The sequence below is a fragment of the Urocitellus parryii genome, chromosome 6 (assembly GCF_045843805.1).
Source record: "Urocitellus parryii isolate mUroPar1 chromosome 6, mUroPar1.hap1, whole genome shotgun sequence".
Taxonomy (NCBI): Eukaryota; Metazoa; Chordata; class Mammalia; order Rodentia; family Sciuridae; genus Urocitellus; species Urocitellus parryii.
In genome coordinates, this window is record NC_135536.1 from 197383097 (window position 1) to 197406009 (window position 22913).

A 22913-nucleotide genomic window follows, 5' to 3' on the forward strand; every position below is an offset into this window, starting at 1 on the left:
GGCCAGGTGTGATGAAGGACAAGGCCAGGTGTGATGAAGGACAGGGCCAGGTGTGACGAAGGACAGGGCCAGGTGTGATGAAGGACAGGGCCAGGTGTGATGAAGGACAGGCCAGGTGTGATGAAGGACAGGCCAGGTGTGACGAAGGACAGAGCCAGGTGTGATGAAGGACAAGGCCAGGTGTGATGAAGGACAGGGCCAGGTGTGACGAAGGACAGGGCCAGGTGTGACGAAGGACAGGCCAGGTGTGACGAAGGACAGGCCAGGTGTGACGAAGGACAGGCCAGGTGTGACGAAGGACAGAGCCAGGTGTGATGAAGGACAAGGCCAGGTGTGATGAAGGACAGGGCCAGGTGTGATGAAGGACAGGGCCAGGTGTGATGAAGGACAGGCCAGGTGTGATGAAGGACAGAGCCAGGTGTGATGAAGGACAGGCCAGGTGTGATGAAGGACAGGGCCAGGTGTGACGAAGGACAGGGCCAGGTGTGATGAAGGACAGGGCCAGGTGTGATGAAGGACAGGGCCAGGTGTGATGAAGGACAGGGCCAGGTGTGACGAAGGACAGGCCAGGTGTGATGAAGGACAGGGCCAGGTGTGATGAAGGACAGGCCAGGTGTGATGAAGGACAGGCCAGGTGTGATGAAGGACAGGCCAGGTGTGATGAAGGACAGGGCCAGGTGTGACGAAGGACAGGCCAGGTGTGACGAAGGACAGGCCAGGTGTGACGAAGGACAGGCCAGGTGTGACGAAGTACAGGGCCAGGTGTGATGAAGGACAGGGCCAGGTGTGATGAAGGACAGAGCCAGGTGTGACGAAGGCCTTTGGGCCCATGGTTCCCCTCGCTGCTTTCCCCCTTTGCCAGTTCTGGGGCCACCGTGTCCCTGAAGGCTGGGCGCTGCAGGCCGGCTCCACATGGCCTGGCCTTCCCCTGCAGGGCTCAGCATTCTGAGGCAAGGTGAGCAGGGACGGATGTCCCGGGTCCTGCAGGCCTCAGTGGTGCACACATTCATCCCCTGAGTCCAGCAGACAGGCTCCTTCAGGCAATGCCTGGGGCCCGCTCTCCAGCCAGCCTCAGAGCCAGGCAAGAAGAGGCCCAGGGTCCACTGAGAGCTTCTAATGAGCTTCAAATCCCTCCTGTTCCTGAGCCTCAGTTTCCTCATATGCAAAAAGGAAACATCCGAGGACGGTGGCTCCGCGGCTGCCTGTGAGGGCAGCTCAGATGCTGCGCTCCTCCCCAGGGCAGCGTGGTGCTCATGGAGAGGTGGCGGGAGCTCTGTGCCTGTTTTTATAAAACCCAGCCACACAGCCATGAGCCCCTACAGAATCACCATCCCTCCTGCTGCTGTCCACTCTGTCCGTCCATCCATCTTAGGAGAAATTCTCTCTCCGAGAACAAAGGAGCTGCCTGTGGTCCATGCTCCCCTCCCGCCAGGCGCCAGCTCTTGTTGCATCCTGGTCAGTGGCTGCTGGGTGGCAGAGAGGATTGACCAGCTCAGTCTGTGGCTGATTCCAGTCTGTTCACCACTGGGGCAAACAGTGCTGTAGAGCAGTTTGGGATTCTCCTGTCACCTGGAAAAAGTGGTCATGGCCCCGTCCTTCCAGGCGGGATTGGTCCAGGGAGGCGCAGCCAGGGCCTCATGCGCCCCATGGTCAGCAAAGTCGCTGCCGGAGCTCTGGGGCTGGCCAGCTTGCTCTGGACCGGGGGAATCCCTGGCGTCTGCACATTTAAAAACCTTCTTATACTCCACCCACGGGCGGGAGGTGCCGGGAACCAGGAGACACCTGAAGTAGTGAGGTCCCCAGTCCAAGGTGGGCTCGTAGGAGCCGCTCAGCAGACGCAGCTGCAAGTCACCCTGCTGTGTTTGCTTGGGAATAAATAGTCATAAATAATGCACGCAGTGACGGTGGCGTCACCTCATAGCAGCCCTCCACCAGGTGCTTGGAGCCCACATTTTGATGAACCCTGGGTGACTGTTCCATGCCTCTGTCAGCAGTCTTGACAGTAGCTGGTGGTGCTTTGTGATTGACCGTGGCGATAGGCGACGTTTGCGGAAAACACGCATCAGAAATACACAAATGTGGCCCATGCATGTGCTGCTCCTGAGTGGTCTTCCTCTGCAACCGAGTTAAAAGTGGCCATGGTGCTGGCACCGCCGGGAGGGGCTGGCAAGGGAGAGGCTGGCAATTTGGTTCCGTGATTAATGTCTTGGGAGCAAAGCGATGTGTGGTGCCCAGCAGTGGCACTAGACCGACTCCTCCACTCCGCTGGCAACTCACCAGGAAAGCACGTGGCTGGGCCAGGCCTGCCCGGTCCCCCCCCCCCCGCCCCGCCTGCCCCAGGCCTCTTACAGCCGCCATTCCTGCTCAATGAGCCGATCTGAGTTCTGCTCCCAGGACTCCCCTGCCATCAGGGACAGTCCCCGAATGCCAGCTTCCTCTGCTTCCTTCCTACACACGGTTTTCTTGGGCGGAAATAGATCCATCAGGGCTTTGACAGGCAGCAGGGGTTTGCGTGAGGCAAGAGGGTGACCAGGAAGTGTCTCTGGGTTGGTGGTGCCCACCGGGCACTCACAGACTGCTGCGAATGCCAAGGGAGCGCGGGGAGCCGCGTCTGCCGAGGGAAAGCAGCTGCATTAGGACGGTGGTGCGCCCCTGGGGGTCCCTCGGGGCAGCGATGGAGTAGGTGGAGAACTCAGTGAGCTCCTCCCGAGGCTCTCTGCAGACCCAGGATGCGCTGGCTTTGTTGCCACTCTTGGCCCGCCTGGCCACCCTGACCGTCTCCCCACTCCTCTTCCAGTTGAGTTCAGCAGCTGTCTCGGGAGCCAGGGGATGCAATATGAGACCAACAGCCTGGACTTCAAAGTCGGGGCAGACGGGACAGTCTACGCCACCCGGGAGCTGCGCATCCCCTCTGAGCAGGTGGCCTTCACAGTGACCGCAAGGGACCGCCGGACGGCTGAGCAATGGGACGCCGTGGTGCGGCTGCTGGTGGCCCAGACCCGGTCCTCGCACCCTGGACACAAGGTAAGGGGTGGCCACATGGTGGGAGGGCCCACACCCAGAGTCCAGGCTCCCCGCTGCCCTCATGGTCCTGGGCAGAGCCTCCGCCCAGGCCTTCCGAGGATGAGGCCCAGCAGCTCCATGGCTGTGCCAGCAGAGAAAGCCACACCTCACAAGGGACCCTGGCCTTTACGCTGTCTTGCGGCAGGGCTGCCAGCACAGGCGAGTCACCAGGTGGCTACCCAAGGAGCTTGGTTCACCAAACTGTGCCGCTGCTAGGTGCTCCTTGTGGGATCTGAAGGAGGCTCCCGTGTCCACCTCCACATGGACGCCCCACATTCTGTGGCCTGCCTGCCTGGGCGCTGCGCCCACCAGCCCCAGTCAGGGCAGAGACCGCATGACCGGCAGGGGGACTGTGAAGGCCGGTGCAAGGCCCACCAGGGGATGGAGGCAGGAAGAGGGGGAGAGGAAGGGAGCGAGCCCGCCATGACCGGGTGCCTCGTGGGCCCGAGGGCAGGACGCTCTGCAAGGCTGCTCACTCTGGTCTGGCCGAGGAACCCAGCCCATGGAACAGCTAGCCAGGCAGGTGTGCCAAGGAACCCACTTTGGGAATCTTGAATTCAAGGGGAGGTGTCAGTCAGGAAGATAAAGCAGGGACTCCAGGGGCAGCTGTGCACATCCAGGGAGCTGATCCCACTGGGAAAGGAGTGTCCTGGCCGTGGGGGACCAGACTGGAGAGAGCCTCTGCCCATTGGGCCCATAGGTGCTGAGGGCTCTCCGACAGAGCAGGGGACTGTGGAAGCCGGTGCAGGGCCCATCAGGGGATGGAGGCAGGAAGAGGGGGAGAGGAAGGGAGCGAGCCCGCCACCGTCTCCTGGGTGACTTCACCAGCCATGCAGCGGGGGCCCTCCCAACGGGCCTTTCCTCCAGTGGCGGGTGGCTTCATGAGCTAGGCCACCCTGAGCCCACCTGGTGCAGGCGCCTGGGGACTGTGAGCAGCAGGCAGAGCCTTGTGGCGTGGAGCCTCAGAAGCCACTAACTGGAAGTGCAGCCAGGGCTCTTGTGACGGGACGAATCCCTGATGCTCCGCGGAGGGTGCGGGCTCTGGTGGCAACTGAGGTGGGCAGCCTCCGAGTGGGCGCACTTCCAACCCACAGCCAGCTGGCCTGGGAACCGCCAGCCCCTGGGGCAGGGGACGCAGAGCTCACCTCCAGGATCCGAGCAGGGAGCCCTCCCCCTGGGCCCCTGACGTGTGACCCTGGGGGGGCAGTCTCTGCAGCCCCCCTCCTGCCCCTGGTCTTGGTCTCCTTAGTGGCTGGTGGCTTCCTCCCCGACTTTCCCGGGGCCCCACTTACACCTCCTCAGGGCCTCAGCTCCACTAACCCTAACCGTGTCCCTGGGGGCAGGGGTTGCTGACCCACGTCTCCCCAGGCCCTGGTGGCAGGAGAGAACTGACCTTCTGGGAAGGAGTGAAAGCTCCGTGCAGGGTGGCTGAGCCCAGCACACAAGGGCCCCAGCAGCCCAGGCGCAGAGTCCCGTCGAGCTCCTCTGGCAGGCAGCTGGCCGTGGGGGCTGCCTGGAACGTGGGTGGCAATGCTGCCCGTCTGTGCAGAGTTGTTGAGGGACGCCGTGGCGTTCAGTGAGGTAAGAAGACCAGCAGGAGTGCCACCAACACTGTCCCAGCCCTCGCAGCCCTGTGCTCATCGCGGCCACTAGCCCGCCAGGGCAGTGCTGGGGACAGGGAGCCAGGGGCTGTTTGGAACCTAGAAGGCCAACTGTGGGACCCCAGGTCACTCTGTGGATACACCCTTAAAGGCATCGATGCCAACCTTCAAACGTCTACTCTGTAAATGGGTGGAGGGGACACCAGGTTCCCAGAGTCCACCTGCCCACCAGCGTGAATGCAAGCGGGACAGCACCCAGGCCTCCAGCCCCACCCACAGTCCTGTGTACAGCGTCCAGCACTCAGCTGAAAATGCGTGGGCGCATGAGGTGTCCGAGGCCCCAGGTGGTGTTGCTGAGGCGGAAGACAAGTAGGGTGCCGTGGAGACACAGGAGGGCCAGGCACTGCGAGCCGCTGAACAGAGGGAAGGCAGGCCAGCTGGGCAGCGTGGCCTCTGCTGGGCGTGAGCGGGTGCTCCAGTGCCCCACAGAACCGTGTGAACTCCAGAAGGGCAGCAGGAGCCCAAGAGAGACGTGGGCAGTCCAGCGGCCCAGCTCCTGGCTCCAGAGCACCTGGGCGCTGGTGTTCTTGAGCTTCAGAATCCACACGTTCACACAGGAGGACGCCAGGATGGGACCCGGGTTCACACACAAGATTCCGTATATGCTGCATGTGGGGGGCTTGGAGGTGACTTCACACCAGGGTTCTGACTGATCCACCACATGGAGCAGGTGTGGAACGCTCCCCTGTGACATGGTGGTGTTCAAAAAGGTCCAAATTCTGGAGCATTTCTGATTTTGGATTTCTGGTATGAAGGATGATCAACCGTGTGACACTTGGATGAAACAAAGATACTCGTTAAAAGGGCTTCAGAGATCCACTGAAAGGCCCACAAGACTATGTGAGTTCCAAGATGATACATGGGAAGACTAGAAAATAAAAACTGTTCATGCAAAAAATGTAAGAGAAAGAAGAACAGAAGAGATGGACTATATATTCCTCTTTGAGCAAGGTGGTAGATCTACAAATATACCAGTAACTATTGAAGAAGAAAATATATTAACATCTAATTAAGAGCTGATGATGATTTGAATAAAGAAAAATCCAACTATATGGATATAAGACACATGTTTAGTAAAAAGGTATAAGACTAGAAAAAAAGATTGAAAGTAAAATTGTTGGAAAAAATACAACACAGGTGCCATTAGAAGAAATCTGCCCAGGTGGAAAAGGATTATGTCATGCTCGTGGGAGAGGAGAAGGGAGGAAGAAATACAGGCTACGGCTGGAAGCTGGTCTGTGAACCCCTGAGTGATCCGAGGAAGGAACAGATGGGCTGGAAATAGGGCATAGTGACCACACGGTGGACACTGGAGATGGCATCTGACAGTATTATGTGAAATCAGTGCAAACCTATTCTAAACTATTAGAGAATGCACGTGGCATGGATCCTAGCCTACAGTCACACGCTTACCAAAGCTTGCAGAAGAGAATCTTCACTGTTTTATTATTATAAACACACAAAAATCCCTATCAGAGAAAAACATCTCCTAGGCTGCCCTGCTGAGCTCTCCCCAGGCTTTCAGAAGTAAAAATTAACCCTGCACAAATTTGTTCAGAGAGTTCAAAAAGAGTCACTTCCCCAAAGTTTTGTTGTCCCAAACCGTGATAGGGACCATGTCTCAAATTGGGAAGAGATTTGCCCCAAATGAGCAAGAATGACCTCCAAAATCCAACATGACTGCGTCTAAAGCCAGCTGGAGGCCCGTCCATGCTGACAAAAACCAAGTCCAAAACTAGCAAAAACTGTCCAAAAACAACAAGAACCTTTAGAAAAAGTGACAGACGATGATGGGCCAGTCTGGCCTGTTAATGAATACAAATCCCTGAGCAAATTACTAACAAACTTGGATTTAGCTGTTTTCATAGATTGATGAATCATGACCCAACTGGATTTGCCCAAGAATGGAAGATGGAGTTAATCACTGTAATTCAATGTAGAATAAAGGATAAAAATTGTGTGGTCCTCTGAATAACAGTTATTAAAATTTCATCTCGATTAAAATAACAATATTCAGCTTTTTAGGAAAACAAAGGGAGCCTTGCATTGTGTCACAAAGTACATCAACAGAAAACCTGCAGTGGCCATCTGATCTGCTTTTGAAACATTCAGAGTCTTCCCTGAGGACCAGCAAGCTGACCAGACAGACCATCCAGTCACACACCAGAGGCCCGAGCCAAGCAGTAAAACAAGAAAAAGAAATCGGGATAAATGAGACTAACAGTACCCAGTGCCAAGAGTCTGCAGTCGTGGGTCAGTTACTGGGATCCATGAGTGAGGTCAGAAGTCGCTGGACGTGAACCTGTTGTCTTTCTGTCCATCAAGGAAATCCAAACCATATCCCTGATGTAGGAGCAGTAAAAAAAGATCATGTAACGGGAGGGAATCTGCCTAAAGGTGTGCAGGACCCTCCACATGGTGGGGGCAAGTTCAAAGGCCTTAGAAACGGAGGAGCACACCAAGCCCCGACTCTGAAGGCCAGGAAGACGGTCATAAAACTGTTAAAAGTAGGAGGTTCTGCTCATCGGCACTCGTATCTAAGAGAGTGCGGGGAGCCCAGGAGAGGAGGACGCTGGCCACATGAGCTGCCCTGCAAGGACTCCCTCTGCATGACTGGAGAACCTCAAGCCACCTGCAGAAACAGGCAAGAGACCAGTACGGTTCACAAGGAGAACAGAGCCTTGTGGAGGGCAGACACAGGCACGCAGGGACCTTCTGCCAAGGCTCAGAGAGGGCGCAGCGTGTGCAAACCCCACTCAGCAGCGGGTGCTCCCACCTCGGGTGACCACAGGCGTGTGGTGTCAGCTGTGTGCCCATGGACGTGGGCACTGCCACCTGGGCCCCCTCCCCAAGTGCTGAGAGCAGTGCTTCTCATGGTGGCCCCAACCAGAAACTCCCAGGTGCCACAGTCAGCGCTGCATTAACTGGTGGCTCCATGCAGAGGGACAGTGTGGCTCCATGCAGAGGGATAGTGTGGCAGCCCAGCTGGAAGCCGCCAGATGAGGGCTCCTGTGCTCAGCTGAGAAGGGCAAGCAGGCTCCAGGGCGAAGGCGAGCTGTACCCTCACATCCAGGGAGGGAGCCACACAGACCTGTAGGAGGCATGCAGTGGGCAGCAGGGGCGCCAGGGCCTCCCGGGCGGGGAAAGTCGCTAACCTGCAGCCATGTGGCATTTTTATGCACAGGGTTGAAGCAGAGGGCTTCCAGGCTCCAGAAGATGGGTTCAGATGGGGATGCCCAGTAAGTAGGAGCTCCGTGGCAGAAGGTTCTAGAGCAGCAAAGCAGGGCCTAGAGGTGCTCAAGTCCCAGGGCTGCTTTTACTGCAAGAACCACTGAAGCAAATCCCTGAAGGACCATCACCGGTCCCCTCATTTCCCAGCTCTGTGCCCTTCCTGCCTCCTGTCAAGGCTCCTGCAGGGCAGCCTCCACTCCGTAACTGTAGGACTCTCCGTGGAGCTGGGTAAAGCAGACGGCTCTCCAGCCAGACGGTCCATGGAAGGGTGGCCCCCTCCCTCCCTTCCCCTCCTGGCAGGCAGCTGGAGGCAGCCTTTCTGTGGTGACACTGCAGGGCTAGAATCCGGAAGAAGTTTTTTGTGCAGTCTTGCAGGAAAGCTGATAGCAATTCAATTAGAAAATGCAAATGAGGTCACACATTTCCCACAGGAGCGCAGAGTTGCCCTGAGGAACTCTCAGGGCACTCGGCCTCACAGTAAATACTGAAGATGGAACTCCCCTGGCCACTGTCGTGGCCCGGCTGGTGTCGCGCTGCAGCTGGCAATGGGACCTGTGGGTACAGTTTGCAACAAAGAAACTGTTATTTATGAAACTAATATCGGGCTTCCCTGCGAGTCAGCACTTAGGAAGCATCGGGTGGCCACGTGTGTGTGCTGTCCCCCAAAGGGCAGATGCTGAAGTCCTCACATCCAGGACCTCGTGTGACCATCTGGGAACAGTCCTGTGGGTGCACTTAGTTAAAGGAAGCCATGAGGGCAGGCTGATCCAATGGGGTGGGACTCCTTCTGCAACGGGGACACTGGGCACAGACGTGAGCACACGGAGAACCTCGCATGAAGGTCAAGGCAGAGGGCGGGGTGATCTGCACACTCGAGGATGCCAGCGAGGACCCCAGCAGCCTCTAGGAGAGGCCTGGCATTGAGGCCCTGAGCCTGGGCACCGAGGGCTCCAGGATTTTAACTGATGCCACAGGGTGCCAGGGCCATGAGGGCAGGTCCCGGGGCTTCCCCCTGAGGCAGCTGTGCAAGAGTCTCAGTCTGCGGGACGCAGCCGGGAGTTCAGGGGCAGCAGCACCACACAGAGCTCGCACCTCAGAAAACAGCAGCATTCCTTTTCCTTCTGCAAAGGACGGCTCTGGAGGAGGCCGAGGAGCAGCTTCCACGCAATCCAAACAGCCCTGAAGTCCCAGTTCCCTCTAAGATGCTGGCTGTGTTAGTGACTGCAATGACCCCACGACCCCCAAGTTCAGGCCACACCACCACCTGGAGGCTGCTGCAGGCCCAGCTCACCCCGGGACTGGGCGACGTGTGCAGTGACAGTTCAGGTTCCTTCTCCACGAGACGATGGCCCGCGTGACGTGCAGACCCGGGGGGAAAAGGCTGTTCCTTCTCCAGAGCCAAGGTTGCTGCTGGTGGTGGTGATGGGTGTCCATGCCAGAGCTCCGTGGGCATCCAGGGCTCCCTCGGGAATCCAGCTGCAGCTCTTGGCTGGCATGAAGGGCACCAGTGCCCGTTGATTGGTGTGTGCTGGTCCCTCACCTCCTTCCATCGCCCGCCGTGTCTGCACACGGTACTCAAGCCCCAAGCGTCTTTCCAACAGGGCTGCCGCTACACGGGGTGGGTGTGGATCCTGGGCTGAGACACTCAGCACAGGGAGTTCAGCAGTGTCCAGGGCCCTTCACTTTGCAGATAGAGGGTGACGGGAGGCATCCGTGGCTGGCCCAGGCCCATGGGCGGCTGGCTGCAGGGGGCGACCCCACGGCCGGCCATGCTGCAAACCCCAGGGCACATCATGTCGTTCTGTCAGCGATCACTCCCATCAGCTGCCACGTGGAGGGTCCCCAGAACTGTCCCCAGACTGCCATCGGCATGTGTGTGAACGGGTGCATGAGTGCGAGACGTGGGGGTCCTGTGAAGAGCCCCCAGGAAAAAAGCCCTCCTGTCGGTGTTTAAAGCAAAACTCAAGGTGGGATTTCTCAGCCAACACAGCTGCCGTTCTCTCCTTGCTGCCTTCTGAAGTTTGGTCAAGGTCCTCTGCGTCCCTGTGAGCACGGTGGACAGGAGGCGGCGGACACGTTTCTTTTGGCCAGCGAGATTCCCTTCAAGGGAGCACCCTCCTGCCCCACCCTGTGGCTGGAGAGCAGGAAAGCCCACTCAGGGCCCTGGCTGAGCCCCCCGTGCACACGAAGGTCCCCTGGCCTCTGTGAGCCAGGAACCCCAGGGGCTTGGGGGTGACAGGGTCAGAGCCATCCCTCAGGGCACTTGCAGAGTGGACAGCAGGTGGACTCCAGAGGAGGCAGCTGCGTCTGCACACTGAGGCCCCCAGCCTCACCCACCCTGAGCGTGGCCTCCTGGCTCTCAGACTGAGACAGAGTGGCCCTCACTGAGCGGCACCCGCAGGGTGGTCCTGCCCAGGGCTACCGCAGCTCCAGCCAGGGGTCGTGCTTCCCCCCGACTCGCAGTGTCATTTCCTTAGGGAGAAGGCGTTTCCTCTGCACGCCGGACGGTGATTTTTTACCATGTTTCTTGCTACACATGATTTTTTAACTCTCTGGAGCAAGTTTTTCTCCACCTGGCGTCTGGTGACGTCTTGGCCCATTGGGTGTCTAGTGAGAGGCCACTGGCCTCACGTGGGCAGAGGACAGGGATGCTGCCAACACCCTCAGCACCCAGGACGGCCAGCCTTGGATGCCAGGGTCCAGAAGCCAGGCCTCCAGCCAGGTATGGGCGCGTGTCTGGGTCTGGGGAGGTAGAGCAGGTGACCTGGCCGCCATGGCCCTGATCTGCAGCATCTCTGCCCATCCAGAACTTTCTCTTTGATCTCGGTCTTCCTGTGGCCACCAGTGTCCACACCACAGCCACGGGCAACACTCTGCTGTCCACACTTCCTCTGGAGGGCTCCTCACCCCCACCCGGGTCTTGACAGGAAGGGGCACCTGGTGGTGAAGGGGGAAGACAGGTTCCCGCAGCGGCTGTCACAGCACCTTCCCTCTTGTCCTTGGCAGGACACTCAGCTCACGCTGCCCTGCCCTGGAGACCAGGAGAGCAGGGAACCGGGGTTTGCCCCCGCACTCCTGGGCTTGACGCTGGCCACGCGAGGGACTCTTGATATCTGTGGCACACGTCAGAGCACAGCCTCCAGGTCTAGGTCACAGTCTGTGGTGACAATCAGAGAAACTGGGTCACACGGGACCTTCCCAAGGAGTCAGTCGCTTGGGTAATGAAAGCCAGTGGTGGCATCTCACAGGGGGGCGGAGACAGGGGCACCTGGGGCACAGGGAGATGGGAGTTTCTCCTGATTTGCCCGCCATCAGGGGCTGTCCAGGAACCAGGTCCTTTCTGCCCCGGAGCCGGGGGGCAGGGTTTGGGGGGGATGTCCTGGGATGAGGGCAGGGGCCAGGGCAGGATGGGCTCCTGACCCGGCCCACGGGCCCTCCAGGGGGCATGTGGGCTCAGACTCCTTCCTGGGGGCACCCAGAGAACCGGGAAGAGGCCCAGCACCCAGGTCCTGGCCTTGGCCTCCTCCAAGGAGGAGGGGCGGGCCTGAGGGGTGGCCAGCCAATCAGGGCACAGCACTCCACCTCAGCAGAGACAGTTCCAGGCAGGACAGGGGACCCCAGCAGAGGACTTTCCTAGGCCAGCTGGAAAGACAGGCTCTCTTGCCCCAGCCTGGGGTCCAAGATGTGCAGGGTAGAATCCCTGCCAGTGCCCCCACTCACGGGCCCCTGGGGGCTGTGGCTCCTGGGCCTGGCCCCCAGGCCTCATGGATCACCCAACTCCCACCTTTCTGACCCCTCTGTGTGTCCCCTCCCTCCCTGGCCCCAGCCCTGCGGCTCCTTGAATGCCCTGGCTCCCTGCAGGTGTTGGGTGCTGCCTGGACAGCTCTGTGTCCATCCCTCATCCTCCTCTGCTCAGGCCTGGCCTCTGTCCCTGGACATGCCATCTGCAGCCCTCTCCGGGCTCCTCCTGCCCCTCCTTCCTGGCCCAGCACCTTGCAGCAGTGGGACTGCCAGACTGACAGCCCCTGGTACCAGGGCAGCTGCCGTCGGGGAGACCAGCAAGTGGCTGCATCAGGAGGCCCGCCCACGTCCCTCCCGATGGACCCCAGGGCCAAGCTGAGGCTGCCCACAGACCCGCCTCGCCTGTCCCCCGGCGTCCATCTCCTGCCGCCCTTCAGACCCTAGGTGCTCCCGGAGCAGGCAGGCTGCAGGAGGACTCCCCTTCCGGGTGTCCAGGTCCAGGGTCACTGAGCCTTCTCCTTCTGACGATGGTTGAAGCCCAACCATCTGCAAATACTCCTTAGATGTTACCCCTCCCTGAGCAGGAGACCCCCTGGTTGCCCCTCCACAAGCGAGGGCACGGCTGGGGTGAATGTTCACTGTGGACATGGGTGGCCCTGGGCAGAGCTTTCTCTGTGATGCAGTCTGTCCTCCAGGTCAAGCTAAGTGTGGACAGAGGAAGGGGAGCCACCTGGGCTGGGGAGGCAGGGGCTGCCTGGACGGGCCGGAGGGTCTGGGGGGAGCTGGGCTTCCTAGACCGGAGACCAGAGGCAGTGCTTTGTGGGTGGGCAGCTGGTATGGGTGGGAACAGGGTCTGAACCCGGGAAGAATCCAAGAGCCTGGGGAGCAGAGTCAGGGGCCCACTCTGTGGGGCAGAGGACCGGTACAGCCCAGATGGGGACCGCTGTGGGAAGAGAGCCCAGACCTGGTCTTGCCAAAGCTGGGGGCTCCACGGAACATTCTCCTAAAATAATCCTGCAAGCGAACAGCAGCTCCTACAAGTTACCCTCCTAACCACACCTTCTCAGTGTCACACCACCCCAGAGCTGGAGCAGGTGACTTCCTGGGTCCTCCTCGTTCTGCAGATCCACAGGACCAAAGACCAGCTGGCCAGCGAGACCCTCCAGGACCCACGGTTACAGGACCACTAGCTCATGGCTCTGGCCAGCTCCTCCTGCTGCTGGGCTGCTGGGCTGCTGGTTTTGAGAAACCTATGATGTTCCTTACCTGAGGACGTGCACAACCTAGAATACACAAACACACACATGCAGGTGTATAGTGCGTGAGCATTGTCACATGCGTGTGCACACGTTTACATTAGTGCAAGTGTACACATCTGCACATGCATGCACAGGTGCCTACACAAAGCTACCCCACGTGTGTGTGTGCAGAGTGCCTGCATGCACACCCATGTAGACGTGCTCTGTAGTATTGATTAAGAGCAGAGGTCACATTCAGTCCTTACCCAATACGCTATCCCCATTCACTCAGAAATGCAGAATGAAGAGGACTGGCGGTGACATCTGCTAGGAAGTGTTTTAAGGGGAACTGGGAGCATTAGTGATAACTACTGTGATTATGCCATGTCTGAAAGGCCCCAGATTATCGCATGTTCAAAAGAACATGCTATTGCAACAGGGTAACTGCTAATTGTCATCGATGGTTTTCTTCCAAAGAAGTGGGTGCATCTTCCAGGCAGAAGCCTGTGCAGGTCTGGCATTGATTTTCACCAGATTTTGTTATTACATTTGTCTCACAGCTTTAAAATAGTAGCAAATATGTGCAATTTATTTAAACAACACTAGGGAAATTAACGGCGCGCCAGCTCCTCCGTAGCAAATGGAGACAGAGCAGGTGGAGGCCAGCTGTGTCAGAACCTGTGTGAGGGGGGGGTCTGGGTGCGGGTCCCGGCAGCCCTGCTGGGGTGGAGGCATCTCCTGCGGAGCCTGGCTGTCTCTGCCCCACCCTGGGAGGGGAGGGCCCCAGCTGCAGACCCTCCTCTCAGGGGTGGTGCGTCAGGCCAGGCCCCTCCCCTCACCCCAGGGCAGAGTGGCGCTTGGCCAGTCTGTCCTCCAGATGGGCTGCAGAGCAGAAGTGGCCCATCCCTTCTCCTGAGGCAGGTACCTGGGGACAGGTGAGCCTTGTTCCCGTGGGCCGGGGACCTGGGCAGGGCGCATCTGCAGAGCTCCGTCAGTCACCCTGCGGCCCAGTGAGTGCCAGCTGCCGCCCCCCCACAGCCAAGAAGGTGTGTTCCTGACGAGCACCTGGTGCCAGCCGCTGACCCAGGACCAGCCTGAGAGATGAGTCTCCCAGCCCCTCGGTTTAAAGGGGGCCCCGAGGGCAGGGGGCACCCTCAGGGCCCGCCCCCCACTTCTTCGCAGGAATATCCATTTCTGCCTTGCCCACTGCACACCTCCCTTGAGGACAGGCCAAGAGATGCTGGCCCATGGACAGCCAGGCCCTGGAAGGAGGAACCTGGCCGGTGCTCTGTCCTTGGGGTTGGTCAGGCCCTCCTCTGCCTTGGGTGCTGTGTGGCCTCTCCAAGTTCCCCCTGCTTCCTCCCTAGCAGAGTGGAGTGATGAGCTTCCCACTGGAGTGCTGATAGGAGGATTCTGGGGGAGAGTGCATGGAACAGTGTTTGGCCAGAGCCTGGAACCTAAATGTCAGAACAAGGCTCCAGTTATCGTTGTTTATCTGACATTAAATGACGTCACACCTCCCTCATTCTGACGGGGGACCCAGGGGACACTTTGGGTTTTTAATTGTTGAAGACTCTTGAATGCAGGCCCGACGGGAGGAAGGTGCAGGGGCTCCTGGTGTCCTCATCCGGGTGGTCTGTGGCACTGGTGGCGAGCAGGGGCGGGTGCCAGGATGGTTCTGCACCCGGCAGGCAGCCGCTCTGTGTGCAGCCTTATTTCCACGCACAAGGCAGGGGCAGCCCACAGAACCATGCTGAGCACAACAGGTATCCTTGCCTGGGTCCTGGGCTCCACAGAGGGCCCTTGGATGGAGGGCAGCCTCGGTCAGGTGCCCAGCCAGCATGGCCCTCTGCCTTGGGCTGTGCTGACCGGGCTCTGCCTCCTCTGGCTCCCAGAGACTCAGACTAAGGTGAGCGTGGACCTGGGCAGAGCTGAGCTTGCTGTGAGGAGACAGGGACATGAACGTGTCACCCGCGCACCGTGTGGGCACTCTGCTGCCCTGGGACGTCGTGTGAGCTCTGACATCCAGGGAGCCTGCAAGTAGAGGGCAAAGCCATAGCACAGAACAAGACCCCAGAGTGGCACGCAGTGACAGTAGCGTCCCAGATGTGGCTGTACTGAGGGCTTGCCCAGGTATCCAGGGTTTTCCTGGTGATTTTACTACCGTGAACGCATCTCCCTGGACGCCCTCGTCCACCCAGGCTCTCGGGACGCATTTCCAGCTGCGGAGCTGCTGTCCCCGGGCAGGGCTGCTGGGGCTCTGGTTAACTGCTGGCACCCTGGTGGGGAAGGCTGTGCTGGCCGCAGGGCCCAACAGCTCTGGGAGCCGCAGTGGCAGCACACGCAGGCTCACACAGGCTCACACAGGTGACGGCCACATTCCTCATTGTCATCTGACCCAGAGCTCTCGCCACCATGCCCAGTTCAGAAAGAGGAGGCGGGACACGCTCTAGTGATGCCAGAAACATTAGGCTCTCATCTGCTGAACCCAAACCCCACACCCCTGCCACCGCCCCCACTCACAGCCTGAGTCACAACGGGCTCCCCGTGTGTTAATCCTGCTTGGTCTTGTCAGTTGGACAGGTGGACAGGAAGATGTGGACATTTTCACAAGTTTATTAGCCATTAATATTTATTTTGCTATCTTTTTATGTCCTTTTCCTGTTATGAAAAAATACTTCGTTATTTCTTATTGATTTGTAAGAGCTCTTTCTATAGAGGCTATTAACACTCATCAAATTGGTTATACATTATATTTTCCAAACTTATCATTTGCTTTGTGGGTCTATTTTTATAAACAGGAGTTTAAAATTAAAATGTGTCGGTCTTCCATGCTTTCCCCCATTATTGGGGGTTTATGAAGCCCTTACTGAACTGGAATAGAGCTCCATGGTGGAGCGTGTGCTTAGCATGAACCCCTGGGTTCAACCACCAGCACCAAAACATGAACAAATGACAGGAGCCCTGGTCCACCCTGCTGGTGACATTGTTGGTGGCTGTGCCCCTCTTGAGCTGCCTCTCCCCTCTAATCCTGTAACCCAGGCCCTGAGTATCGATGAGGGTCTTGCCCGATGTCTTCCTGACTCTGCGCAGAGTTCCCAGAGTTCACAGCTTCCCTCTACCAGGAGCGGCAGGTTCTCCTAACAGACGTGCTCCTCCTGGGTGCGAGACTTGACCAGACCCCCCTGACTCTTGTCTCCCTCCACTCAATGCTGCAGAGAGGAAAGAAGAAAGACGTGACCCTGGACCCCTCCCAGCCCCCAAGGGACACGCTGCTGCCCTGGCCTCCGCACCAGCGCTCCGGGGGGCTGAGGCGGCAGAAGCGAGACTGGGTCATCCCCCCCATCAACGTGCCGGAGAACTCGCGCGGGCCCTTCCCGCAGCAGCTCGTGAGGGTGAGTGGGGCCCTTCCTGCTGGGCAGGGGGTGGTGGGGGGCGACCGGGAGCCAGGCAGGCTCTGCACACGGTGTCAGGAAGGCCGAGGCTGGCCTCGTCCCTGGAGGCCTGCGCGGTGCAGAGCAGAGGCCAGCAGGGAGGGAGGAGGGCCCCAGGGCAGGGCCTTCTTGGTGGTGGCCGAAGCTCTCTGGGTTAGTTTTGAAGGCTGTCTCCTGTGGAAGCAGGTGGGGCAGGGCACGGAGCCGGCCTGTGACTTCTGACACACTGTGGTCCAGCCAGCCGCGCGTCTTTCCAAGTGGCCTGGTGGCACCTCTGTGCTGTGGTCCTGGCACAGAAAGCCAGCGTCTCGCATTGGGCAGGATGCCACCTGCTGCTTGTGTGCCTCCAAGCCCCCAGCAGCCACTGTGGCTGCCCGTCCTGCAGGGGGGTCTGTGTTTCTGTGGTCAAGACGGTCACCCATCGGCCAGCATTTTCTTCTTCCCCTTGAAGAAAATCACAACCCAGTCTGAGCTGTACTTTGATAAAACGATGGTGAGATTCTGTTCGATGATTCCAATCCTCGGTGGAAAGGACTCGTCCCTCTGTTTGGAAATTAGCCCCCAGAGTGTGGAGAGGGGCGTCCTGTTCTTGGTGCTGATGAGTCGCTCTGTCCCTTGGTCCCTCTGGATGCACAGGACTGGGAGAAGGGGCCGGGAAAAGGCTTACTAAAACCAGCAGCCAGGAACTTCAAATATCTCTTCTGAACATAAAGAGTTAAAGAAAATGTAGTCAGAATGATTTAAGAGATAGGGAATAAACAGCACAAAATGGAATATTTAAAAATATAACCAAATGGAAATGGGAAACCTGAAGAGTACGTCCTTTCTAATGAAGACCTCACTGAGGAATAGGCTGTAGAAGGCAGAGGAAAGGGTCAGAGCATTTGCAGATAGATCAATAAGATCATCCCATTGAAGAATGGCTGGTGGGAGGACAGAAACATACAGTTTCAGTGGGACAATGGCAAGGGATCCAGAGAAAGACAAAAGGGAGATTGAGAAAATTCATCGAAGAAATAAAGGTTGAATTTCCCCCAAATTTGGTAGAGAAACAAACATATAGATCCAAAAAACATAATGAATCTGGACAGGGTACATCCAACAAAGCCGTTCTCAGCCATAACGAGAAGCCCCCGAGCAGAGGGGAGCAGACCCCATGATGGCCGCAGAGGGGAGATGGTGACTTCCCTCCAGAACAATGGCAGCCACGGGCCAATGGGGTGACCAGAATGCCACACCCAACAGAATGCCTTCCACAAGGCGGAATGAAGAAAAGTCGTTCCTGATGTGCACACTGAGGGAACATGTCACCCGCACACCTACAGGAAGTGTGAAGGACCTTCTTCAGCTGAAAACACTGACATCAGCCCAAATTTCAGACCCGCAGGAAGGGACGGAGACGCAGGAAGAGGCTCTGTGGGCCACTGGGAAGACAGTGACCTTCCCTTCATTTCTCACAAGGTGAAGCCGGAGGGTTGAACCGTGGGGCTGTATGACTTGTGTAGATGACACATGACAGCAGCGTGACAACTCAGCCAGGCAAAGACCGGGGGGCTGAAGCCTGCCGTGTGCATCTCCCTGCTTCTGATAACCGGCTCCGTATCGGCTCTGGGGGCTCCATACTTTTCTTGTGAGGATGCCTAGAGTTAGAAGAATCTCCTACAGAGGTTCAGGTGGGAGCATGAGCTGAGTCCCCGCGGAGCAGAGTCTGCTGACCTCCCATCCCTGATGAGCACGTTTTCTGGGGCCAGAGAGGCCATGGTGAGCAGGGCATAAAGGACCGACTGTCCCTGGGAAGGAACCAACATGTTCCCAGAATCTGGTTGTGTTGGCTTTTCTCCCCAATAAACAGATGGTGACAATGTGGCACCTTCCCTCTGTGCAGACACAGTGACCACGACTGGACGGGGAGACTACCTACGATTGACTGTGGGAGCCACCCCTGGGCCGTCAGCTCAGCCCCAAGGAAGGGCCTCTGTGGAGAAGCCCTAGCGCAGAAATAAGGTGGCCCTTGGCCCTGCCCGTGACCTGCAGGGGCTGCCTCTTCCCACCCCTGGTGGGGGCAGTACACATGGGGCCTGGCCAGTGCTGCCCCAGTGGTCCCAGCACAGCAGGATGGGCTGTCCCCGGCTGCCCCGAGCCTCCCCGTGACCACACATCTCCCTGTGCCTACCGGGAGTTCACACCGTCCTTGCTAAAGCCCAAGGGACCTGGTGCCTGGGTTCTGTGGTGTGATCAGTCATGGGAAGGGAACGTGCAGCCCTGTGTGCACCTTCCCCATCTGAGCAGGAAAGGTCCCCTGGCTTGAATTGCTTTAATGGCTGTATTTATGCAGCTGAAAGTGTCTTAAGAAATGAAAGTAAAATCAAATTGCTGCAAACGCTCGGATAATTTATCAGAGAATATTCAATTAGAATACATTAATATTTTAGATTTCCATCATCAATTTAATATTTGGGGATTTAGTGCAGTCACTGAGCTGCGGTGCCCTGTGGCGGGTGTCCAGGGTGAGGGCTCCAGCAGGGGCACTCCAAGTCCAGCAGTGGCCATAGGCCTCGTGTGGCTGGGCAGGACGCAGACCAGGGGTGGGCCAGGTAAGGGTAGTGGGGTCCAGGGGATTCGGGGTGCAGCGCCCTGAGGACCAGAGGCAGACAGTGGGGAGTCTTCCCGGGATGTTGGGGCCAGGCGGCCCATCCCTTGTTGTACCGGGGTAGCCTTCACTCTGGAGCGGTGGCCCTCTTGGGGGACCATGAGTATGTCCTTGATGACACCAGGGGACAGCTGAGTCCTCCCCTGCTGAGCCAGCTTGCCCTCCGGGAGGGGGCTGTGGAGGAAGCAGGTGGGCGGGGTGGAGGAGAGGGGTGAGCGCACAACAGGTACATCTGGGACCAGAGGACATGGGTGCCAGCACGCTCTCCCAGGTAAGGTGACTGAGCCACCTCTGAGGAGGGAACCACTGCAATGGCGGTAGAACTGTGGTGACTGGGGGCAGGAGCTCCAGAAAGGCTCAGGGTCCCGAGAAAGAGCCAGGAGGTCAGAGTGACAGACAGCCATGCCCAGGGAGAGGGTGAGAGATGAGCTGAGAGCCTCAGGGCCAGGTCACGGGGGCGGGTGGCTGTGGGAGGACTCAGCGTTTTACTTTGAGACTCGAAGGGACCTGATGTGGCTATCAAGCCCCCCTCATGCTGCTGCAAGTGAGTCAGATGACAGGGACAAGAGTCCCAGGAGGAGGGTAATGGGGGAGGGGGTCCACAGGACCCCTGTGCAGAGACAGCAAGGATCAAGGGATGAACATCTTGTTTAATTAGAATAGAGGCTGGAAACCCCCAATAAACCCTTTTATCCTCTAAGTTTGTAAGATGTGGGAGCCGACGCCCTGAGACTTGAAAGACCCTGGGGTCCTCCCTCCCTCCCTCCGAGGCTGAGGCTCCAAAGAGCAGGCCGTGGCCATCCGCCCACCCGCCCCTTCTGCCCTGGAGGAGCCAGCTGGGGCACGGCAGGGGGCGTCCTCGGAGCCCTGAGTAAGTCCAACTCACAGGAGGGGCCTCTGCTCCCAATGTGACGTGTGTGCGTCCAAGCTCCCCGGCTGTGGACTGCCTGTCCCTGCTGCTGGCCGACCAGCGCTGATGGCTGTGATAACGATGACGATGACGGTGATGATGATGGGGGTACTGGTGATGGCAGTGATGGGTGGCGGGGAGACGGTGATGCTTTGATGTCAGTGATGGGGATGGTGGTTACTTACATGGGGATGGCAGTGGGTAGTGGCAGAGTGATGGTGGTGATGACAGTGGTGGTGATGGTGATCAGGGGGAGGGGGATGATGGTCATGGGGATGGTGGCCGTGGGGATGGTGGTCACTGGGATGGTGGTCATGGGGGTGGGGATAGGGATGGTAGTCATGGTGATGGTGGCCGTGGGGATGGTGGTCACTGGGATGGTGGTGATATGGTGATAGTGGGGATGGTGGGGATGGTGGTCATGGGAATGGTGATGATGAGGAGGAGGAGGGGGATGATAATGATAATGGTGCTGGTGGTGATGGTGATGGTGGTCATGGGGATGGTGATGGGGATGGTGGTCATGGTGATGGGGATGGTGGTCATGGTGATGGGGATGGTGATAAGGATGGGGTTGGGGATGATGACAATGATAATGGTGATGGGGTGGTGGTGATGGTGATGGTGATGATATGGTGATGGTGGTGATGATATGGTGATGGTGGTTATAGTGGTGATGGGGATGGTGGTGATAAGGATGGTGGTGGGGATGGTGATAATGATAATGGGGATGGGGATGGTGGGGATGGTGGGGATGATAATGGTGTTAGGGTGGTGATGATATGTGATGGTGATGATGGTGGGGGTGGGGATGGTGATAATGATAATGGTGATGGTGATGGGGATGGTGGTCATGGTGATGGGGATGGTGGTCATGGGGATGGTGATGGTGATGAGGATGGGGTTGGGGATGATGACAATAATAATGGTGATGGGGTGGTGGTGATGGTGATGGTGATGATATGGTGATGGTGGTGATGATATGGTGATGGTGGTTATAGTGGTGATGGTGATGGTGATGATATGGTGATGGTGGTGATGATATGGTGATGGTGATGATATGGTGATGGTGGTGATGATATGGTGATGGTGATGATATGGTGATGGTGGTGATGATATGGTGATGGTGGTTATAGTGGTGATGGTGATGGTGATGATATGGTGATGGTGATGATATGGTGATGGTGGTTATAGTGGTGATGGGGATGGTGGTGATATGGTGATGGTGGTTATAGTGGTGATGGGGATGATGGTGGTGATATGTGATGGTGGTTATAGTGGTGATGGGGATGGTGATGATATGGTGATGATGGGATGGTGATGATATGGTGATGGTGATTATAGTGGTGATGGGGATGGTGGTGATATGTGATGGTCTTGCCCATGACACCACAGCTCCCACCTCTCTGGAAGCGAGTCCGGGTGGTGCCCCTGCCAACCACTCCACCCTCCCTGAGACAGACACGTCATGCAAGGAGTCAGACTCCAAGCTGCAGAGCTGAGCACCGCCAGGCCTCACTCACACAGGGCACACTGCTCCGTCAGCACCAGGTAGGAGCCCACAGCCTCCTGCAGTCCCACCCCAGGGCAGGGACATGCTGGGCTGTGGATATCGGGCTCCGTCACAGGGCCATTGTCACCCAGGGCTTTGCCTTCTGTCTGCTCCCTGCAGAGGAGGCCCAGGCACTGTGCACAGGGCCTACAGGGCTCTCGGAACACACAGAAGCTGAGAGGCTGGCCCAGCAGGGGCCTCAGGCCTGAGACTCCGGGCTTGCCTGGGCCAGGCCTCCTGAGAAGGTCCCTGGCTATCTGGAACCAGCCTCCTCCCACACCTCAGCCCGGCCTTGACGGAAGGTAGGACAGAAGGTGTCCTGGGCCTCCTGTCTGTGGACCAGGGGAGGGCTTTCAGCACATGTGGACTGGCAGGTGGCAGCGCACTTGGTGACCTGTGTCCACTCCTGGCAGGATCTAGTGGCTCCTCTGACAGCCAAAACAGCACACAGCAAAGCCAAGTGTGTTGATGGCATGTGACACAGTCAGCACACGGAGCCGCTGGGTGGGAGCACCTCCTACAGGGCAGGTGTGGAACTGCAGGAGGCCTGGAGCAGATGCCGGGACTGTCACCACCAAGCCCTCTACAGTGCAGGCAGCCTGGGAGGGTCACACAGAGTGCCGGGGCGTTCCTATTAGCCGAGGCAGTTCCAAAACTACTCTGAAACCAGGGCAGGCCGCGACAGGATGGCTGTCAGGGGAGTCTGAGATTGTCCCCTGAAAGACACTTAGTGGCTGCCCTGTGGAGAGGCAGCCCTGACCCACCCTGGCCTGGGAGAGGGGCAGAGGAGCCCAGCAGGTGAGGGCCTGGACACAGGACACAGATGTCACGCCAGGAGCCTCGGGCACCTCGGGCCCCTGCTGCAGACGGTGCCTGCTCCTGGGTTAAGCCAGGGAGGCAGAGTGAAAGGCACAGCTCCAGCAAGGCTCTGGGTTCCCCTCTGGGTCTCGCTGTCCCTGTGCCTGGGCTGGAAGTGGCAAGCCCCAATCCAGGGCACCATGAAGTGCCACTCCTCAGCCACTCCCTGACCTGGGATGCAGGTCAGCCACCAATGCAGGGCCACAGGGCCCGTGGCTGCACCTCCCGGCCACAGGAGAAGCAAGGACCCTCTGTGGCCTGTGTCGCAGGCCTGGCCACTGCCCAGCGCTGGCCCTTCCTCTCACCAGCTTGCTCTGTGCTCCCTGTTAAAGCTGCAGTCGGTGAAAATGAGCCTCCGCTGACCCGGCCTCGTTCCACACCGAGGGCAGAGGTGACAGCAACTTTATCACAACCTGAGTCCCCTGAGACTTCACCAAGCTCAAGGCTCTCTTAATGCAAATTTTAAAAGGTTTTAATGTGTGTTAAATAAATACAGCCACTTTCCAGAGCCATGGTGATGGAGGGTTGATTTTATAGCTGCTACGCTTCTGATCAACTGTTACTTAAAATTAGCC

At 58.1% G+C, this 22913-nt stretch overlaps 1 protein-coding gene across 2 annotated transcripts in view; it reads left to right on the top strand.

Moving 5' to 3' along the window:
• Cdh4 (cadherin 4) overlaps positions 1-22913 on the top strand; it is a 409216-nt gene that overhangs the window by 286967 nt on the left and 99336 nt on the right. Inside the window, exons 3-4 of one of the 2 annotated variants that reach the window (XM_026407825.2) lie at positions 2798-3031; positions 16157-16329. In XM_026407825.2, coding sequence (XP_026263610.1) covers positions 2798-3031; positions 16157-16329 — 407 coding nt within the window. Of the gene's footprint in view, positions 1-2797; positions 3032-16152; positions 16330-22913 lie in introns of both variants that reach the window. The other variant, XM_026407824.2, reaches the window with a different exon arrangement.